Below are 15,518 nucleotides of genomic sequence, written 5' to 3' on the forward strand. Positions count from 1 at the left end.
GGTGCTATTATTGACAATTGCTCATAAAAAAATCTGGATTAGAATTAAAAAAAAAATCTGACTTTGAATTTAACCGGATTTGCGATGTATTACTATATCCGAACTGAAACTGAAAAAATCCTGAACTAATTTAAACTGAAATTTAAAAGTTCATATGAATTTGAATTTCAGGTTTCCAAAAATAAAAACAAAATTAGATTGGACTCGATTAGACACCCAAACGCACATGCTAAGTCATAGCTACTAAATTAAAGCATTGTAATCTATTGGTAAAATCAACACTAACTAAATTATTATATTTTAATTATATATAAACTTGTATATTATTTGCATGTAAGACATCTGATCATGAATATTAAATAAAACTGTATTATTATAATTTAGAGTATCTAATATTTATTAATGAAATTTCTAAAACTTTGTCTCATAGAATAACAATGTCCAATAACAAGATTGCAATTGGTAAAATGTCAAACAGTATAATGTTTATAGAAACCATTTTGACATTTTGTTTTTGTTTTTTTTTTTTTTGAAACACAAACTTTCATTAAAACTCAAATTCAAGGATTACAAAGTCAAAAGGGAATTAAACATCCTCTTGGAGACAATTCATGAACTACAATAGCAAATAGAATCAAACATGATAAATCTTCATATGAAGTTGACAGTGAATTCAATACCAAGCTTGAATGCGTCGATAAAGCTTCCACGACAAAGTCGGACAGCTGAGAAATAGTCACAAGTGACGTTGAGAGACAGTCCTCACCAACGGGAAAAACCGAAGTAGTCTCGAGTGCACCTTCAGACCCCGTACAGACCGCTCCACAAGGTAACAAACCGGTGAGTAAACTAAAACTAAAGCCCGGAAAAGAATCCGAGGTATTTTCTCCGTTCATAGAAAGGAGACATGGTAGTGAAGTACTCTCCACAACATAGGAGGAGGTGAGAGTTGTGCACCGACAACATGACCTTACTAGTTTTTGATGGCTCAGAGCTGGACGCCGGAGTAGATTCCCACCTACATCGAACGCCAGATTTACAAACAGATGGCTGAAAGCTGTACGCCGGAGTGGATTCCCACCTACATCGGACGCCAGATTAACATACAGTTGTAAGATAAGATATGTTTGCGGTGGTTGATGGCATGAATCTTCAGGCGGTATACTACCGAGCTTAAACCATCTGAAGGGCGGAGGAGGTCAGACATGGGGGATGGAAAGGATGGAGCGAGGAAGAGAGATGTGGGTGGAGGATGATTGTCTTCTCAAACTTTTAAGGAACAGATCTGGTCGCTGGAGTGGAGTCCCACCTACATCGGTCGCCGGATTAACGTAAATTGTTGAGAGAGGAGCCGGTGAAGTGATGCTAGACCCGGCTCTGGTGAGACTCAAACCATCCAATGAGACAACAAAAACTTCAAGAGTCCTCGGCTTGAGTATTGTTGAAACGAGGAGGTTGACGAAGTCACACGCAGGAGCCAACGAGGAGTGAGAGACCGAGGAAACCACAAGGTTCTTCGGATCTACCAAAACGAGCTCGTGTTGAGGTATGAACGGTACGATGAAGGTGAAGGTTTTGGATTGTAAAGGGGTGGCTCGATCCGGTGGATCCGGAGGCTCCGGCGGAGGTCGAGAGTTCAGATCCATAAGCGAGGGGGATCGCCGAGGGTAGAATGTGAGTTTGAGCTGCAAGGGTTGCGTCGTCAGTGCTGGGACAGGAGGCCGGATGACAACCAACGTAGCAGGCTCAAACTGGTCAGAGTAAGTCTCTCGCCGGTGAAGGGAAACTCGGCGGCACTTAAGAGGAGGAGACGATGACATCAGAGAGTGGAGCTGTCGCCGGGGAAAGCGCCGGAGGGGAAGCTCATTCTGGAGATGCGGCTGTCTCGGAGGAGAAGCTCATTCTGACTTAGAATTTAACCGGATTTGCGATGTATTACTATATCCGAACTGAAACTGAAAAAATCCTGAACTAATTTAAACTGAAATTTAAAAGTTCATATGAATTTGAATTTCAGGTTTCCAAAAATAAAAACAAAATTAGATTGGACTCGATTAGACACCCAAACGCACATGCTAAGTCATAGCTACTAAATTAAAGCATTGTAATCTATTGGTAAAATCAACACTAACTAAATTATTATATTTAAATTATATATAAACTCGTATATTATTTGCATGTAAGACATCTGATCATGAATATTAAATAAAACTGTATCATTATAATTAAGAGTATCTAATATTTATTAATGAAATTTCTAAAACTTTCCATTAATAAATGGAAAATTTGTCTCATAGAATAACAATGTCCAATAACAAGATTGCAATTGGTAAAATGTCAAACAGTATAATGTTTATAGAAACCATTTTGACATTTTGTTTAAAATAAAGTGTTTTTTACCAAACACTAAAATAAAATAAAAGTATTCTAAAAACTCGAAATAGTACCAAAGCTGATCAAATCATGTTATGCACATAAAAGAAACAAGAAAATAGAATAAATTGCGGAAAAAAACGGTCTAAGAAAAAAGAAAAGTCTCCTCTTCTAAAGGCGATAAAAAAGACGATATCGTTTCCACCGCCGCTTGGTCTTCGGTTCCGGCAGCGGCTGGACTTTCTCTCCTCTCTGCTTGTCTTCTCTTTGCTTCTCTCTCTTAGTCTTTCTTTCTGCTGTCGATATGTCTGTGATTCTGGTGAGATCTCATTCGCCGGAACCCTAGATCTACCTCGAGGGGAAATAGATCCGGTAGTAAGTGGTGTTTTCTCTGGAGTCTCAACGAGATAGCAAGGTTTACTGAGGAAAGGAGTCGGCTTTTTGGGTTTGTCTATGGCGGATCTCGTTTTCCTTTTGTAGATCTGTCTGTCGCCGAGGCGGTGAAGGCGTGTGGTGGTTGGCTCGTGCTCTCTCCTCTGGTTCTTCATCTGGTGTGTCTTATTGGCGAAGTCTCTTCGTTGTGGAGTGGAGTATGTTAACCTTTTCGGAGTCATGGCTTGGTGTCTTGTCTCGGGTCCGAGTTGTGTTACTGCTCAGGGGAGATGACGGTAGAGTACCGTCAGCACGTACACTTGGATACTTGCTGGTCGTGTGGCCAGGATCTCTCTGTGGTTTCTGCGTGTGCGTTTTCTGGAGGTTCCAGCTTCTTCTGTCGTCTATGGCAGAGTGGGTTGTGCCTTCCACGACGCTCTTCACTTGCTAGTCCGCCTCACTTACTAGCCCGGGTTGTTGCTCAGTCCATTTCGGAAATGGCCTTGAGCTGTTTGGTACCGCTTCATTGTCTGTTACTTAGCTTCACCAGCAAGGAGTAGCTATGAAGCGCAAGAAGACCGTGCTAGGTTCTCTAGTTCTCGGGTCAAGGCGTCGGTTGGGGCCATTGTTTGAGTCGTTCGGTCTTACTCGACGGGGTGACTTGATTAGAGTTTAAGCCATCCCAGTGCTGGGATTGCCTTTTGGTGATCTAGGTAGGCTTTTCTCTTTCTTATTGCAGGTACTAAAGACCCGGTGTGTGGTTTGTCTTCATTGCAGCTCGTCTTGTTCGGAGGTTCTGAGTTGCTTGATCTATTCGTGGTATTTGGCGCTCTATTTCCTCCTCAGTCCACGGTTCGGTAAGGTTTCGGTGGCATTCTTCAAGGTTTGCTATCTCTTGCCTCTTAACCGTTCGAGTCTAGTGCTTCATGGCCAGTCAAGATACATGTTTTGGGGAGATTATCAAAATCTAGCTACTCCAGCGATGTCACAAGGAATCCGGCATCCGAGGCAACGAGGTAAACCCCACCTCTTTGTGGTCAACATCAACGGTAGAGAACGGGGATTGATTTTCTGAGGATTCCAGAGCAGATTAGCGGATGGCGTCGGTTAAGTGGGCGAGCGAAGCTATTCTTGTAATGGTTGATTTAGAGAAATTTTGGTTGAACCAAACTTGTATCAAACACTGAATTCCGGTTTAACCGTTTGATGAATAATAGTATATATTTCAAAAAAAAAAAAAAAAATAGAATAAATTGATTTTAATATCTTACCAAAGCTGATCAAATCATGTTATGCACATAAAAGAAAAAGGGAAAATTGGAAATATGCAACAAAAAAACTAGTATATTGTCCCTATACCATAATATGAACAAGAAGTTGTCCACTTAGCATAAATTTTAATGTAAACCCAATTAAGTCCCTAATCTAAGCTTAAAACGTTTTTTGTAAAATTAATTGTTAAAAATAAAAGTTAAAAGTAAAAAAAAAAATAACAGATGGTAAATAAACAAAAGGGGATAATCTCAAATCGTGACTTAGAACCCTAATTTTGCCTTCTCCTTTGGCGATAGAGAACAAAAGACGATTTCAAGTCATCGGCGTGTCAGAGCTCGCCGTCGCCGGTGTTCCTTCAGCCCGCTAGGACTCCGGTGGTGTTCTTCTTCATCTTAATTGCAGTGTCAGAAACCACGTCCACTTCGCATCTCGTTCTCAAGTAACTCGCCGAACACCACTGAAGCTCGAACCTCACCGATAACCGAAGCTCGTGCCTCTCCGATCTGGAATATACTCTCTCAGCTCTATTTCAAGCAAACCAATCGAGACTTTTCAGGTTTGTTTGTGAATTTTTTTCTGCATGTCTTTGTATCTTTTACTTGAGTCTTTTTTTAATCATAGTTTGAGTGTCATAGGTTTCGAATTTAGTTTATGTGAATGATTTAGGCTTCTATCTTATCAAAGTTGCATACTTTTTTGATTGTTTGTTTGTTGCAACCGATCTCTTGTACCTGTTGTTGTTTCTCGTGACATTGAGGGAGAATGGATTCGCATTTAATTGGGTATTGACATCTATAAAGCATGTAAAGTATGTGGTTTGCATTTTGTATGTCTTTGGTGATTTTGTTTGATTTGTTTTCACTAGTATGTATGTCTTTGGACGATTGTTTTATGATGAAAAGTGGCATGAACCGTGACTGTTGTGATTGTATTTCTTTCCTTGTGTTGTGATTTATAAGAGTTTATAAGAACTGGTGACTTCATTTTCATGTCTTTCTTTTTAAAATATGTGTTTCATTATCATAATTTGTGCTTGATATGTATCGATTTTAGTTGAGATAGTTAGTGTTAATGATTTAGGTGTCTATGTTATGAAAGTTTAATTCTTTTGATATTTTTGAACGCTAAGTAAAGTTTCAAACTTTTTCTTGTTTGTCAACGCTTAAGTATTATGAACTTGTATCATGATGACTTTGTTTTATGAGTACTGACTGTGGTGATTGTATTTGTTTCATTGTTCACAGGTATGGCGATGGATCAGTTGCCAAAAACCCTATTCAAAGAGAGAACGGAAACACAAGTTGAGAAGGTGAACAACACTTGTCGAACTTCTATACTTAAGAAGGTGGAGAAGTATGTTTAAGCAGAGTACAAGGAAGTGTTGGATGATCCGCTATTTTCTCAGGTTATGGATATTTATGTGCACAAGCTTCAGTATTCAGGGAGAGTGATCCACAGCTTCGTTTGTAAGCAGCTTCTGACTGCAAAGCGCCATGAGTTGTGGTTCCATTTTGCTAGGAGGGCTCTCAGATTTTCAATGCAAGAATTCCATGCGATCACTGGTCTGAAATATAAAGACGACGAGCCTGACTTGGATATTGATAAATGGAGAGGTGATAAAGGGTTTTGGAGTAAGTTGCTGCGGAAAAAAGGAAAAATTAGCCTACAGCAAATCAGGAAGGTGCATCTGAAGTCTTGTAATACATGGTCTCATGTTGATAGGCTGAGGATGGTGTATTTGTGTGTGATTGCTGGTCTGGTTATGGCGAAGGATGAGAAGGTGTGCATCCCACACAAGTACATCAAGCTCGTGATGGATTTCGATAAGATGAGAAAATATTTGTGGGGTCTTCACTCTTTTGATGCGCTTGTGACTTCCATTACTGAAGCTAGGGATAAAGTGAAGACGCAGAACAGCTATGTCATAGATGGATTTTCTTATGCACTTCAGATTTGGTTGATGGAGGCTATTCCAGACATCGGGTCTCTTTTGGGTACGAAGCTCAAAGAAGGCGTCACTAGCATGAGATGCCGAAATTGGAAAGGATCTGCTAAGGTTTTCTATGAAGATATTATTAGTATTGAGTCCGATTTTGCATCCACTGTAAGTTTTGCTTCTTTTAATCAATGTGATTGAATTTCATGATTCTTAATCTTTGTGCTAAACTTTTGAACTTTGTTTTTTTTGTAGGGAGTTGTGTTTCCATACATCTCTTCAACTGGAAATGGCAACATCATTGTTGATGCTGGGTTTGAGCGAGACGATGAGATGAATGACGAAAGGGTCGATCTGATCATTGACATGTACAGAAAGAAGTATGACTGGAGTAAGCATGTTTGGTGTTATCAGGAAACTGAACAACCATATGCGGAAAGTTCTGAGGATGATGGTTCAAAGGAAGAAGAGGCTGGAGAAAGAAGTGACTGTGAAATGGAAGAAGAAATAGAAACCACCCATGTGTCTCCTGCAAAGAAGAGAAAGAACCAGTATCGGGATATTGGAGCCGAGTCAAGGAAGAAGAGGTTACTTTGCCAAAGATCAACCGACAAATACAGAGATCTTGAAGAGAGTATGAAGTCCTATATCCAGGGTATGTTCAAGTCTTCTTTTACTGCCTTAGGGCTTGAGGTCCGCGACTTAATTGAAGACCGGTTTACCAAATTAGAGCAGACGATCCTTTCATCTCAGACTCCAGTTGGTGTTCCGGCTTATACTCAGCCTCATGGTCCTGCTCCGACTTATATTCAGACTCATGGTCATGCTCCGGCTTATACTCATACTCCTGCTGCTGCTACGACATCTACTCATACTCATGCTGCTGCTACGACATCTACTCAAGCTCCTACTCCTACTCCGGCGTCTACTCACGCTAGTGGTCCTGCTACTACTTCCCGCGCTCGAGCTTCTCGCGACAAAGCTTCGGTTCCTTCTCACACTGGTGGTCCTGCAACTGCTGCTAAGACAAGGTCTCAGACAAAGGTAAACAAGAAGTAGATCTTTTCTCATGTATTTGAATTCTCTTCTTGCGGTCGGTTTGTATTCGGTTACTGTTCTTGCGGTTTGTAATATTATTGTATGGATGATGTTTTGTTAAATGTTTGTAGTATTGATGTAAGAATGATGGTTTGTTTGCGGTTTGTAATATTTTGAAGTAAGAATGATGTACTGAAATTGCATGTATTTGATGTTCTCATATATATGTTTTAAAAATATTAATGTCATGTTTTTCTGTTTATAACCAGGATCCAGAGTTGTCTGATGTGTTTGGCAGCTTATTTGACACTCTAGATGTCAATTTAGGGACCCAAGAGGACTTAGAAAAGACAATGGGCAACCTTACACAAGAGTCCCATGTTAAAGGGTTTGATCCATCTCAAGATTTCTTCAACCGACCATTCTTGAATGATATAGATGATCCAGAAGTTCGTTGCAAAGACAGCGACTACGAATTGGTTTTTGTTCCAGAAGACAAATTCTCCAAACTAACCGAATGGATCCTCAAGCCCAAGTAAGTAATATTTGTATTGTTTTACTACTTTTTCTCAATTTTCCTCACAAACATCGTCACACTACTGCTTTCTATTTACAGAGTACTTCAGATTGGGCCATCTAAATTTGATGCAGAGTTGGCTTCGCGTATAATGGGGCCTAATGAATGGTTGAAGAACTATGTGAGTTTTGTCTTAGACTTAATTTACATATTTAATAATAGTTTTTGTTTCTCATTCCTTAAAAACATGCATTGTCTTTTTCAGGACATGGACGCAATGATGTATTTGTTTCGGGAAAAAACCTCATTGCGTCGGTGGAAGCCAAACCGAGTAACATTTCTGAATTGTATGTTCAGTAATCAGATCATCACCGCCTACGGCAAGTTTGATGGGAACATGAGAGGGTACAAAGTCGACAACAACCTTCTCGAGTATGGAAGAGGTGAGCTTCCATATCATGGAAGCACAGGTTCGGTTTGGGGTGTTGATGTCGATCGTCTCTACATCCCTATTTGTGTCAACCAAATCCATTGGATCTCTATGTGCGTCAATCTTGTGAACCGGACTGTTAAGGTTTTTGATTGTGGAGGTAAGAAGAACAACAAGGCCGTGGAAGCATTCGCCGTCCTCATTCCACGAATTGTCAAGGCTGTCCAGTCATCAGATAAGAAGAAAGATTTTAATGTCAAACAGTATGCTGTTTCTTATGTCCCGATGCGCGCCCTAAACACGAGTAGCAATGACTGTGGTGCTTATTCGTTGAAGTTCATAGAGTGCCATCTACTTGGTTTATATTTCTCTTTGGTGAATGACGAGAACATCCAAGAAGCCCGACACAAGATAGCGTTTGATCTTTGGGAAGCAGCAAATGATGATTCCTTGCAGTATCGAATGTCCACATTTAAGCCTCCAAAGCGTGCTCCGGAGAAAACGGTTGAACTCTTTTGAGTTCATGCTTGTTGTCTTTGATAGTTTGTGGTTTATCATTTCAGTTCATGCACTACTTTGATTGTTTTGAAACTGATCTACTATTTCAGTTCACGATTATTGTTTATGTTTCGAAACTAATATATTAAGTGATTTAGGGTATAGGGTTTCAACCCTATCTAATTTATTTGAGTTCATGGTTAATTGTTGTTGTTAGTTGTTATGATAGTTTTCATTTTAAATAAAAACGGGTTGAAACCCCTAAATTCATTACGGTTCAAACCCCTAAACCCCTAAACTATCACAATTGTTACATATTATATTATCAAGAAATTGTTAAAATCGATTTATAGAGTGTAGTATTTAACAAGAGTAAATAAGAATTGTGGGTTTAACAATTTCTTGATAATATAATATGTAACATGACGATTTTAATTGATTCCTAAGATATGATTTACGGGTTAGTATTTTCAAATTTTGTCTTCATATACTTCTCAGAAGTCGATTTTTATGTATTAGAGTGTAGCATTTGAGCAGCTAATATAAGTGTTTTAGAGTATAACCCAATTACGGTTTATACCCACTAGGCCCACCCGAAAATTTTTAAAATCCGACCCTAAACCCGGGTCCACACACCCCCAAACACGTGAGTTTCTTTTCATTTGTCGAAACTTAAGAACATAAAGTATAGAGAAAAGGGGATTAGGGTTCTTTATCTGCGAATCTAGCAACAAAATCGCAATGACCAGTTCGTCAACATCTTCTACTCGTTTTCCTCGAATCTCTACTCATGGTGTGCCTACAAGATGTTGGTATGGCGAGGGCATAACCGCGTTTGGTTCATCGACGGCGGAGAATAGGTATCGACGATTCTACCAATGCGAAATCGCGAGAGATGTAAGTCCCTGTTTTGATTTCGTGTTGCAGATTAAACCATACTATATCACTTAGATTTACAGTTCATAATACAATACTGACTGAATTTTGTTTCTTTTGCGCTAGAGAAAAACTGAGAATCATCTATTTAAATAGATTGATGAAGCTTTGATTGAGGAAATTCGGATGGTCGATGCGAAACATGAGAGGGTTGCTCCAGTGATTACGAAGTTTGAAGAAAGGGTTATGGAAAAGGTGAAGTCCGAGATGGTTAGAGTTGAACGTCAGATGTCCGAAAAGCTTAAAGAGAAGGTAGACTTGGAGATTGCTAGAGTTGCACACGAGATGAAACACAAGCTAAAGATTGCAACGGTGGCTATGGTAGTTGTAGGAGCAATCGTAGGAATATGGACTTCTCTTCGTGTCTGAGCAAGTTCTAGTTGTCGGTTGCTTGTTGTCTGAGTTTGATTTTCTTCAGAATCTATTAAGTTTGCAGTTTTGTTTTTCATTATTTTGACTAATATACTCTATGGATTCTTGTTTACAATCGTTGGCTTTATAAGCAGCTTCAGTTCAGAGTCTATTTCATGTTTTTTAAAGAGTAAAAGTTGCAGAGAAACATATTGATCAGCTTCAGTTTACAACTTATTGTCAAATATATAACATTGCAGAAAACGAAGGAATGATTGCATAAAATGAAGTAAACCATATCCAAGAACAAGAAAATCCAGAAGCAAGAAAACCAAACAAATCAAGTAACCAACACCAAAATGAAAAACAAGAAAATCGAAAACAAAGACATGTCTAAATAGCTCTGTCACACGTAGCCCTGTTATGATTCTCTTCGCCACATCGACTGCACCTGCGCCTCTTTTTTTCTTGAGCTCCTTGCGACGAACGGAGCTTGTCTTCAACAGTCTCATACCTGCGCTTTCTTCTCCTTCCTGCTCCTCTTCTTGATTCAGGAGCTAGCACACTGGCATTCCGAACAGTATTTGGAACCACCCAACTATCGTCAGGAACACCTATTGGATTGATAGTTTCTTCATAAGCTGTTCTCCAATTGGAAGTCGTGTACATGAAATCCGTTAGTGAGGATGGGGCGCGGCTAACTGTTAAACCAGCCTTGATTGCGTGTCTACATGGGATTTTCAGTAGGTCATATTTCCCACAAGAGCAGGTTCTTCTGTCCAAATCAACTAGGCAGTCGATTGTATCTCCACGAACCAAAAAACGATGCTCGTTAACTGGCTGGACAAGAAACGTTTTACCCTTGTTAATCCGTCTATCTATCTTTTTCTCGATGGCAATAGTTAATGGCATTGTGTGCTTCCTGCTTCGTGTGCGTCGTTCGAAAAACCAACGGGTAAGCATTTCTCTGATGCTATCCAACAAAGGAATGACTGGATACTCTCTTGGTGAGCGCAAAGCAGAGTTTATTGACTCAGTCGGGTTTGTCGTCCTGATGTCATACCTGTATCCTTGAAACTGACAGCGAGCCCACTTTGTAACATTTGCATCTGTTAAATATTCTCCAATAGCTGGACTAATATTGCACACAGCTTCGAATCGCTTCTGAAAATCAACAACTCTATAAGCTTTAGAAGCTTTTGCAATCAATCCAACCACTCCTTTTCCTCTGTAATGTGTGACCACATTATTTAACAAATGGTGAATACAAATTCCATGTTGAGAAAGAGGATACACATTCTCAAGCCCCTTACAAAGTGAGTTATTTCTGTCCGACACAAACGCAAGAGCACGCTCGTCCGGAACAACAACCTTTAGTTGTCTGAAAAACCAATTCCATGAACGATCATTTTCCGAGTCGACAACAGCAAATGCAATAGGATACAAGTTGGAGTTTCCATCTAAAGCTGTCGCAACAAGTAATACTCCTTTGTATTTGCTCTTCAAAAATGTCCCATCAACAACAAGAACTTTTCGCATGGATGTATGAAATCCTCGTACTGATTGCCCAAACGAAAGAAAGAGAAATTTTAATTTACCATCGACATCGGTTTCGTAAAAAGTGTGTGTTCATGGATTAGCTTCTTTCAGCATGTGCAAGTATTTCGGAATTTTTCCAAAACTCTGCTCGGGAATGCCTCTAACCAGATTAATCGCATACTCACGAGCGTCCCACGCTAATGATTTCGATATCTCGCATCCATGTTCCATTCTCATAATCTGTATGATATCATTAGCTTTCGGACCTTCTTTGACACCATCATACCTATGCATTATTAGACTCTCAATAGTTTTTGCAGAAGCTGTCCGACCACCATTATCCATATTTGACGCAGCACATGTATGATCCGCCACATATTTTTTGATGATAAAATATGTAGATCCTGATAACCCCTCAGCACGAACACTCCACCTACACTTGTTGTCCACGCATCGGATGTACCAAAGTTTTCTATCAGAATTCACAACTTTATAATCGAAGTTATTCTTCATTGCTGACATTTCCAATGCTGCTTTTAACTTAGATTTGTTTTGAAACGTTTCACCCGTCTTCACAACATGCTTCAAAGAGAACCGAACACTTTTTCCCCTATCCTCTTCTTTTCCACTTAAGTCAGCATCTTCATTTTCTTTCAAGGCGTTCAAGTTACATTCGTCTTCACCATCCTTGCTCGATTGAGAAGAACTACCAATGTCATCTCCAGGTGAAACGGAGGGAGGCTCACGTCGGTCTCTGCCAGACGCGTTAGATTGCTCCTTATCAAGCTCAATGTTGTCGTTGTTTGCATTGAGAGGTGAAATAGACACACACAACCTTGAAGAAGCTTTTCCACGTACATATGTAAGAAAATTCTTGACTTGCCGATCATTCCCAATGATAACTGGAGGACAGTCTATCGTACTGATTAACTCCATAGGTAAGTAGCTTAACTCAAGCTCGACATCGTTTTGGTCAATGCCAAAATCCTCAAAAGTCGTAGTCCTTAGATCTTCAAAGGAACTTGTCAATTCCACAGCAAGTACTCTTCCTCCTTTTTCCTTATCAAAAGCAAATCCCCATCCTTTACAGGGATCAAATTTCCACACCCCACAAGAGGCATAGATATGCATATTCTTCAACAAGGGATTCAAATTTTTGGGGTGGTTTCAAAATTAATCAAGAAGTTGTGAAGAAGAAGAAGAGAGATCACAGTTATTTTTTAGAAAACATAACTTTAGGAAACACGTAAAATTTAGAAAATTAAAGATTTACAGAATATTTCTCAACAGATTTTGGAGAGATTTAAGGAATATTTTCGAAAATAATTCGAATTTGGCAGAACATGCATTCTGCTGCCCGTAGCTTTGATATATGATGGTAGATACGGCGGCAGAATGTATAATCCTACAGAGATAGGTTATAGTATCTTAGTAGATAACGAAATATTACCGTGGTAGAGGATTAGTAACTGGCAGATTCTATGATTCCGGGACAGTAGTTATATAGGAGACACTAGTTCATGAAATCTTTCGGGGTTCAGATCGTAAGCAAAACCGTAACCTTTTCTTTCTACGGTAGTAGACATATTACGAAACCGTAGACTTTACTATCTTCATGCGTCAGATACCTATGTAGTTAACCGAAACTACGATCTACATATCCGTAGTTAGTAGATTTTGTTTTCTGCGATCCGAAGATCAAAATATAAAATTGTGTTACACTAATATTTAGTCAGCCAAATTATTTTTCATATGATTGTTTCATGTTTATGTACATTTTGAATAATTTTTCATATTTTTCTGACTCTTAAAATAATTGATATGATTTTTTGAAGTTGGCCAAGGGCATCTATGTCCAAATCCGACCAAAAAAAGATTTATGCTATAGGGACAATGTAGTTGATTTTCTGTGGTGTTTTGGCAATTTTTTCAAAGAAAAACCATCACAGCATTAGCTACCAAAAACCATTTAAGATCTTGATTTTTTTACTTTGAAGCTGTACTATGTTTAGAAAAATCCATTACAACAATAATATCCATCAACCTCAAAAACCATTGAAGTTCTTGATTTTTTTACCCGCTCGAAAAAGTAACTTGCAAAAAGCTACAAAAGATGATAAAACCAATACTCCTGATTCCTGAAGACAAAATCCCAAGGGGAGCTTCTAAATTAACTGACAAAAAAAAGTATTCAGAGATCCTTACCTCATTTTTTTTTCTTCTTTTTTTTTTGTGTGTTTCTCACGTCTGAATCTATGAAATGCTGACTTAGAAGTACTTCTCCAGCTTCTTAATGATCTGGTTTTGATGAAAAAAGCTAAGTAAGCTCCGAGTCAGAAGCATGACCAGTTTGCTGTCTACGTCTCCTTGGACTTAGTGGACTCATTGGACTCAAAGGCAATCGACTATCCTTCCTCGTTTTTATGCTTCTTCCAAATGAACTCATAGGTAATGCTTTTGGTGATGATCTTGCTTTTACCGGCGAAGTTCCGGTTGATCTCAACTTTGTTGACGACCCTGCGTTGATGATTTTTTAAGAGAAATCTAGTGTTATCATTTATCGATCAACTTAACTACATAGTTGAAAAAACAGAGAGGTGGAAAAACAAACCTAAGCTTGGACTTTTTCTGAGCTTTACCAATTCGTCACTGTTCTTTGAAGCTGAGACCTTTTTGATGGGAGCTTCTGAGTAAACTGATCTTGTATCCGAGTATTCAGATATTGTATCTAAACACAAAGACTTTGTATCTCTTATTATCACGGCATTAGGTGGATCTTCAACTTCTGATTCGCTTGCCTCTGTACTACTGCTTTCTTTTGAGTTTGTTGGATTCATTTTCTCTCTTTCCAAAACTCGGTATGAGTATAGCTGGAAAGGGATCTGACTCACCGACGCCATGTGGGACCCTAACTCACCTGGGAACTTTCTCAAGTACCTTGCTTCCAAATCCCAACAGTCAACTAGTGGAATTTAAATTATCTTTTTTAATTTAAACGCCCAAAGCCCAATTAATAATATTTATTTTGCTGATAACAAAGTGAGATTAAATAGGGATAACATATGATATATAAGAAAGACCAAAAAAAAAAAAAAAAGGAAGGGTCCAAACAACTTTTCAAGTAGATTTATTTAAACTCCTTCTATTTTAATAGTATTGATTTTGTACTCAACCTAATGTATTTTTTTGATATTTATTTAAGTATTTAAGGTTTTTATATTTTAAAAATTGCATTTGAAATTTGGTTAGGTTTTTTTCTGAAGTTTGAAAAATATTATCTTATTTTCATTTTAAATAATATTTTCTACATTTACATAGTTGTTAGTTGCTAATTTAAGTTATTTTATGTGTCTTGTCTTAACAACCACTTCTTAATCTTACCATCAAATTTTTGTTTAAATTTTTCCAAGAATTTAAACTTGTATTTTTGAAGCACAAAGAAATATTTCAATAAAAAATCTGGATTAGAATTTAAAAAAAAAACTGACTTAAAATTTAACCGGAGTTGCGATGTATTACTATATCCGAACTGAAAAATCCTGAACTAATTTAAACTGAAATTTAAAATTTCATATGAATTTAAATTTCAGGTTTCCAAAAACAAAACAAAATTAGATTGGACTCGATTAGACACCCAAACGCACATGCTAAGTCGTAGCTACTAAATTAAAGCATTGTAATCTATTGGTAAAATCAACACTAACTAAATAATTATATTTTAATTATATATAAACTCGTATATTATTTGCATGTAAGACATCTGATCATGAATATTAAATAAAACTGTATTATTATAATTAAGAGTATCTAATATTTATTAATGAAATTTCTAAAACTTTCCATTAATAAATGGAAAATTTGTCTCAGAGAATAACAAAGTCCAATAACAAGATTGCAATTGGTAAAATGTCAAACAGTATAATGTTTATAGAAACCATTTTGACATTTTTTTAAAGGGAAATTACCACAAATAGCACATTCATAGTAGCACTTTTCATGTTTACACTAACCACTTTTACCCTCACTTTTAATGAAGATTAAAAGATAATTATATCCTTAGGGTTAACTAATCTAGACTTAGGGTTTAGAGTTGAGGGATGGAGTAGGATTTTTGGAATGCAAAATTTAGGATTCTAATAAATATATAAATAAATACTTAAAAATATATAAAAAATTTTAAAAAATAGTTTCAAACATAATTTTCGTTTTTTAAAAAGAAATTTGAAAAAAAATCATAAAAAAATTCGGGAAAA

General features: G+C 37.8%; 3 protein-coding genes across 4 annotated transcripts; 2 read left to right on the forward strand and 1 right to left on the reverse strand.

Moving 5' to 3' along the window:
• The first annotated feature begins 3,035 nt into the window (after positions 1-3,035).
• Positions 3,036-8,460, forward strand: LOC117133347. Its single transcript, XM_033289351.1, has 8 exons — positions 3,036-3,260; positions 3,485-3,761; positions 5,265-5,329; positions 5,426-6,124; positions 6,212-7,000; positions 7,264-7,529; positions 7,611-7,692; positions 7,777-8,460. The coding sequence occupies exons 1-8, from the start codon at positions 3,036-3,038 to the stop codon at positions 8,458-8,460; spliced, it is 3,087 nt and encodes a 1,028-aa protein (XP_033145242.1).
• An 8-nt stretch (positions 8,461-8,468) lies between these two features.
• Positions 8,469-14,388, reverse strand: LOC103864114. 2 transcript variants are annotated; one of them, XM_033289750.1, is made up of 2 exons: positions 13,877-14,388; positions 8,469-13,782 (listed from the first exon to the last, which is right to left on the reverse strand). In XM_033289750.1, exon 2 carries the CDS (start codon positions 11,263-11,265, stop codon positions 10,120-10,122), a length of 1,146 nt encoding a protein of 381 aa, XP_033145641.1. In that variant the 5' UTR covers positions 11,266-13,782; positions 13,877-14,388; the 3' UTR covers positions 8,469-10,119. The 2 variants fall into 2 exon arrangements, with proteins under 2 accessions (XP_033145641.1, XP_009140114.2); XM_009141866.2 differs by having other exon boundaries at positions 13,877-14,377.
• On the forward strand, positions 9,181-9,744 carry LOC117133348 (uncharacterized protein At4g04775-like). Its single transcript, XM_033289352.1, has 2 exons — positions 9,181-9,336; positions 9,472-9,744. Exons 1-2 carry the CDS (start codon positions 9,181-9,183, stop codon positions 9,742-9,744), a joined length of 429 nt encoding a protein of 142 aa, XP_033145243.1.
• Positions 14,389-15,518: the final 1,130 nt, after the last annotated feature.

This window comes from Brassica rapa, chromosome A04 (genome assembly GCF_000309985.2).
Source record: "Brassica rapa cultivar Chiifu-401-42 chromosome A04, CAAS_Brap_v3.01, whole genome shotgun sequence".
Classification (NCBI taxonomy): Eukaryota; Viridiplantae; Streptophyta; class Magnoliopsida; order Brassicales; family Brassicaceae; genus Brassica; species Brassica rapa.

Coding starts and splice junctions, on each gene's coding strand:
- LOC103864114 (XM_033289750.1), bottom strand. CDS start 11,265: ATGCGAAAAGTTCTTGTTGTTGATGGGACATTTTTGAAGAGCAAATAC.
- LOC117133347 (XM_033289351.1), top strand. CDS start 3,036: ATGACGGTAGAGTACCGTCAGCACGTACACTTGGATACTTGCTGGTCG. Junction 3,261..3,484: donor AAATGGCCTTGAGCTGTTTG/GTACCGCTTCAT, acceptor TTCTTATTGCAG/GTACTAAAGACCCGGTGTGT. Junction 6,125..6,211: donor AGTCCGATTTTGCATCCACT/GTAAGTTTTGCT, acceptor TTTTTTTTGTAG/GGAGTTGTGTTTCCATACAT.
- LOC117133348 (XM_033289352.1), top strand. CDS start 9,181: ATGACCAGTTCGTCAACATCTTCTACTCGTTTTCCTCGAATCTCTACT. Junction 9,337..9,471: donor AATGCGAAATCGCGAGAGAT/GTAAGTCCCTGT, acceptor CTATTTAAATAG/ATTGATGAAGCTTTGATTGA.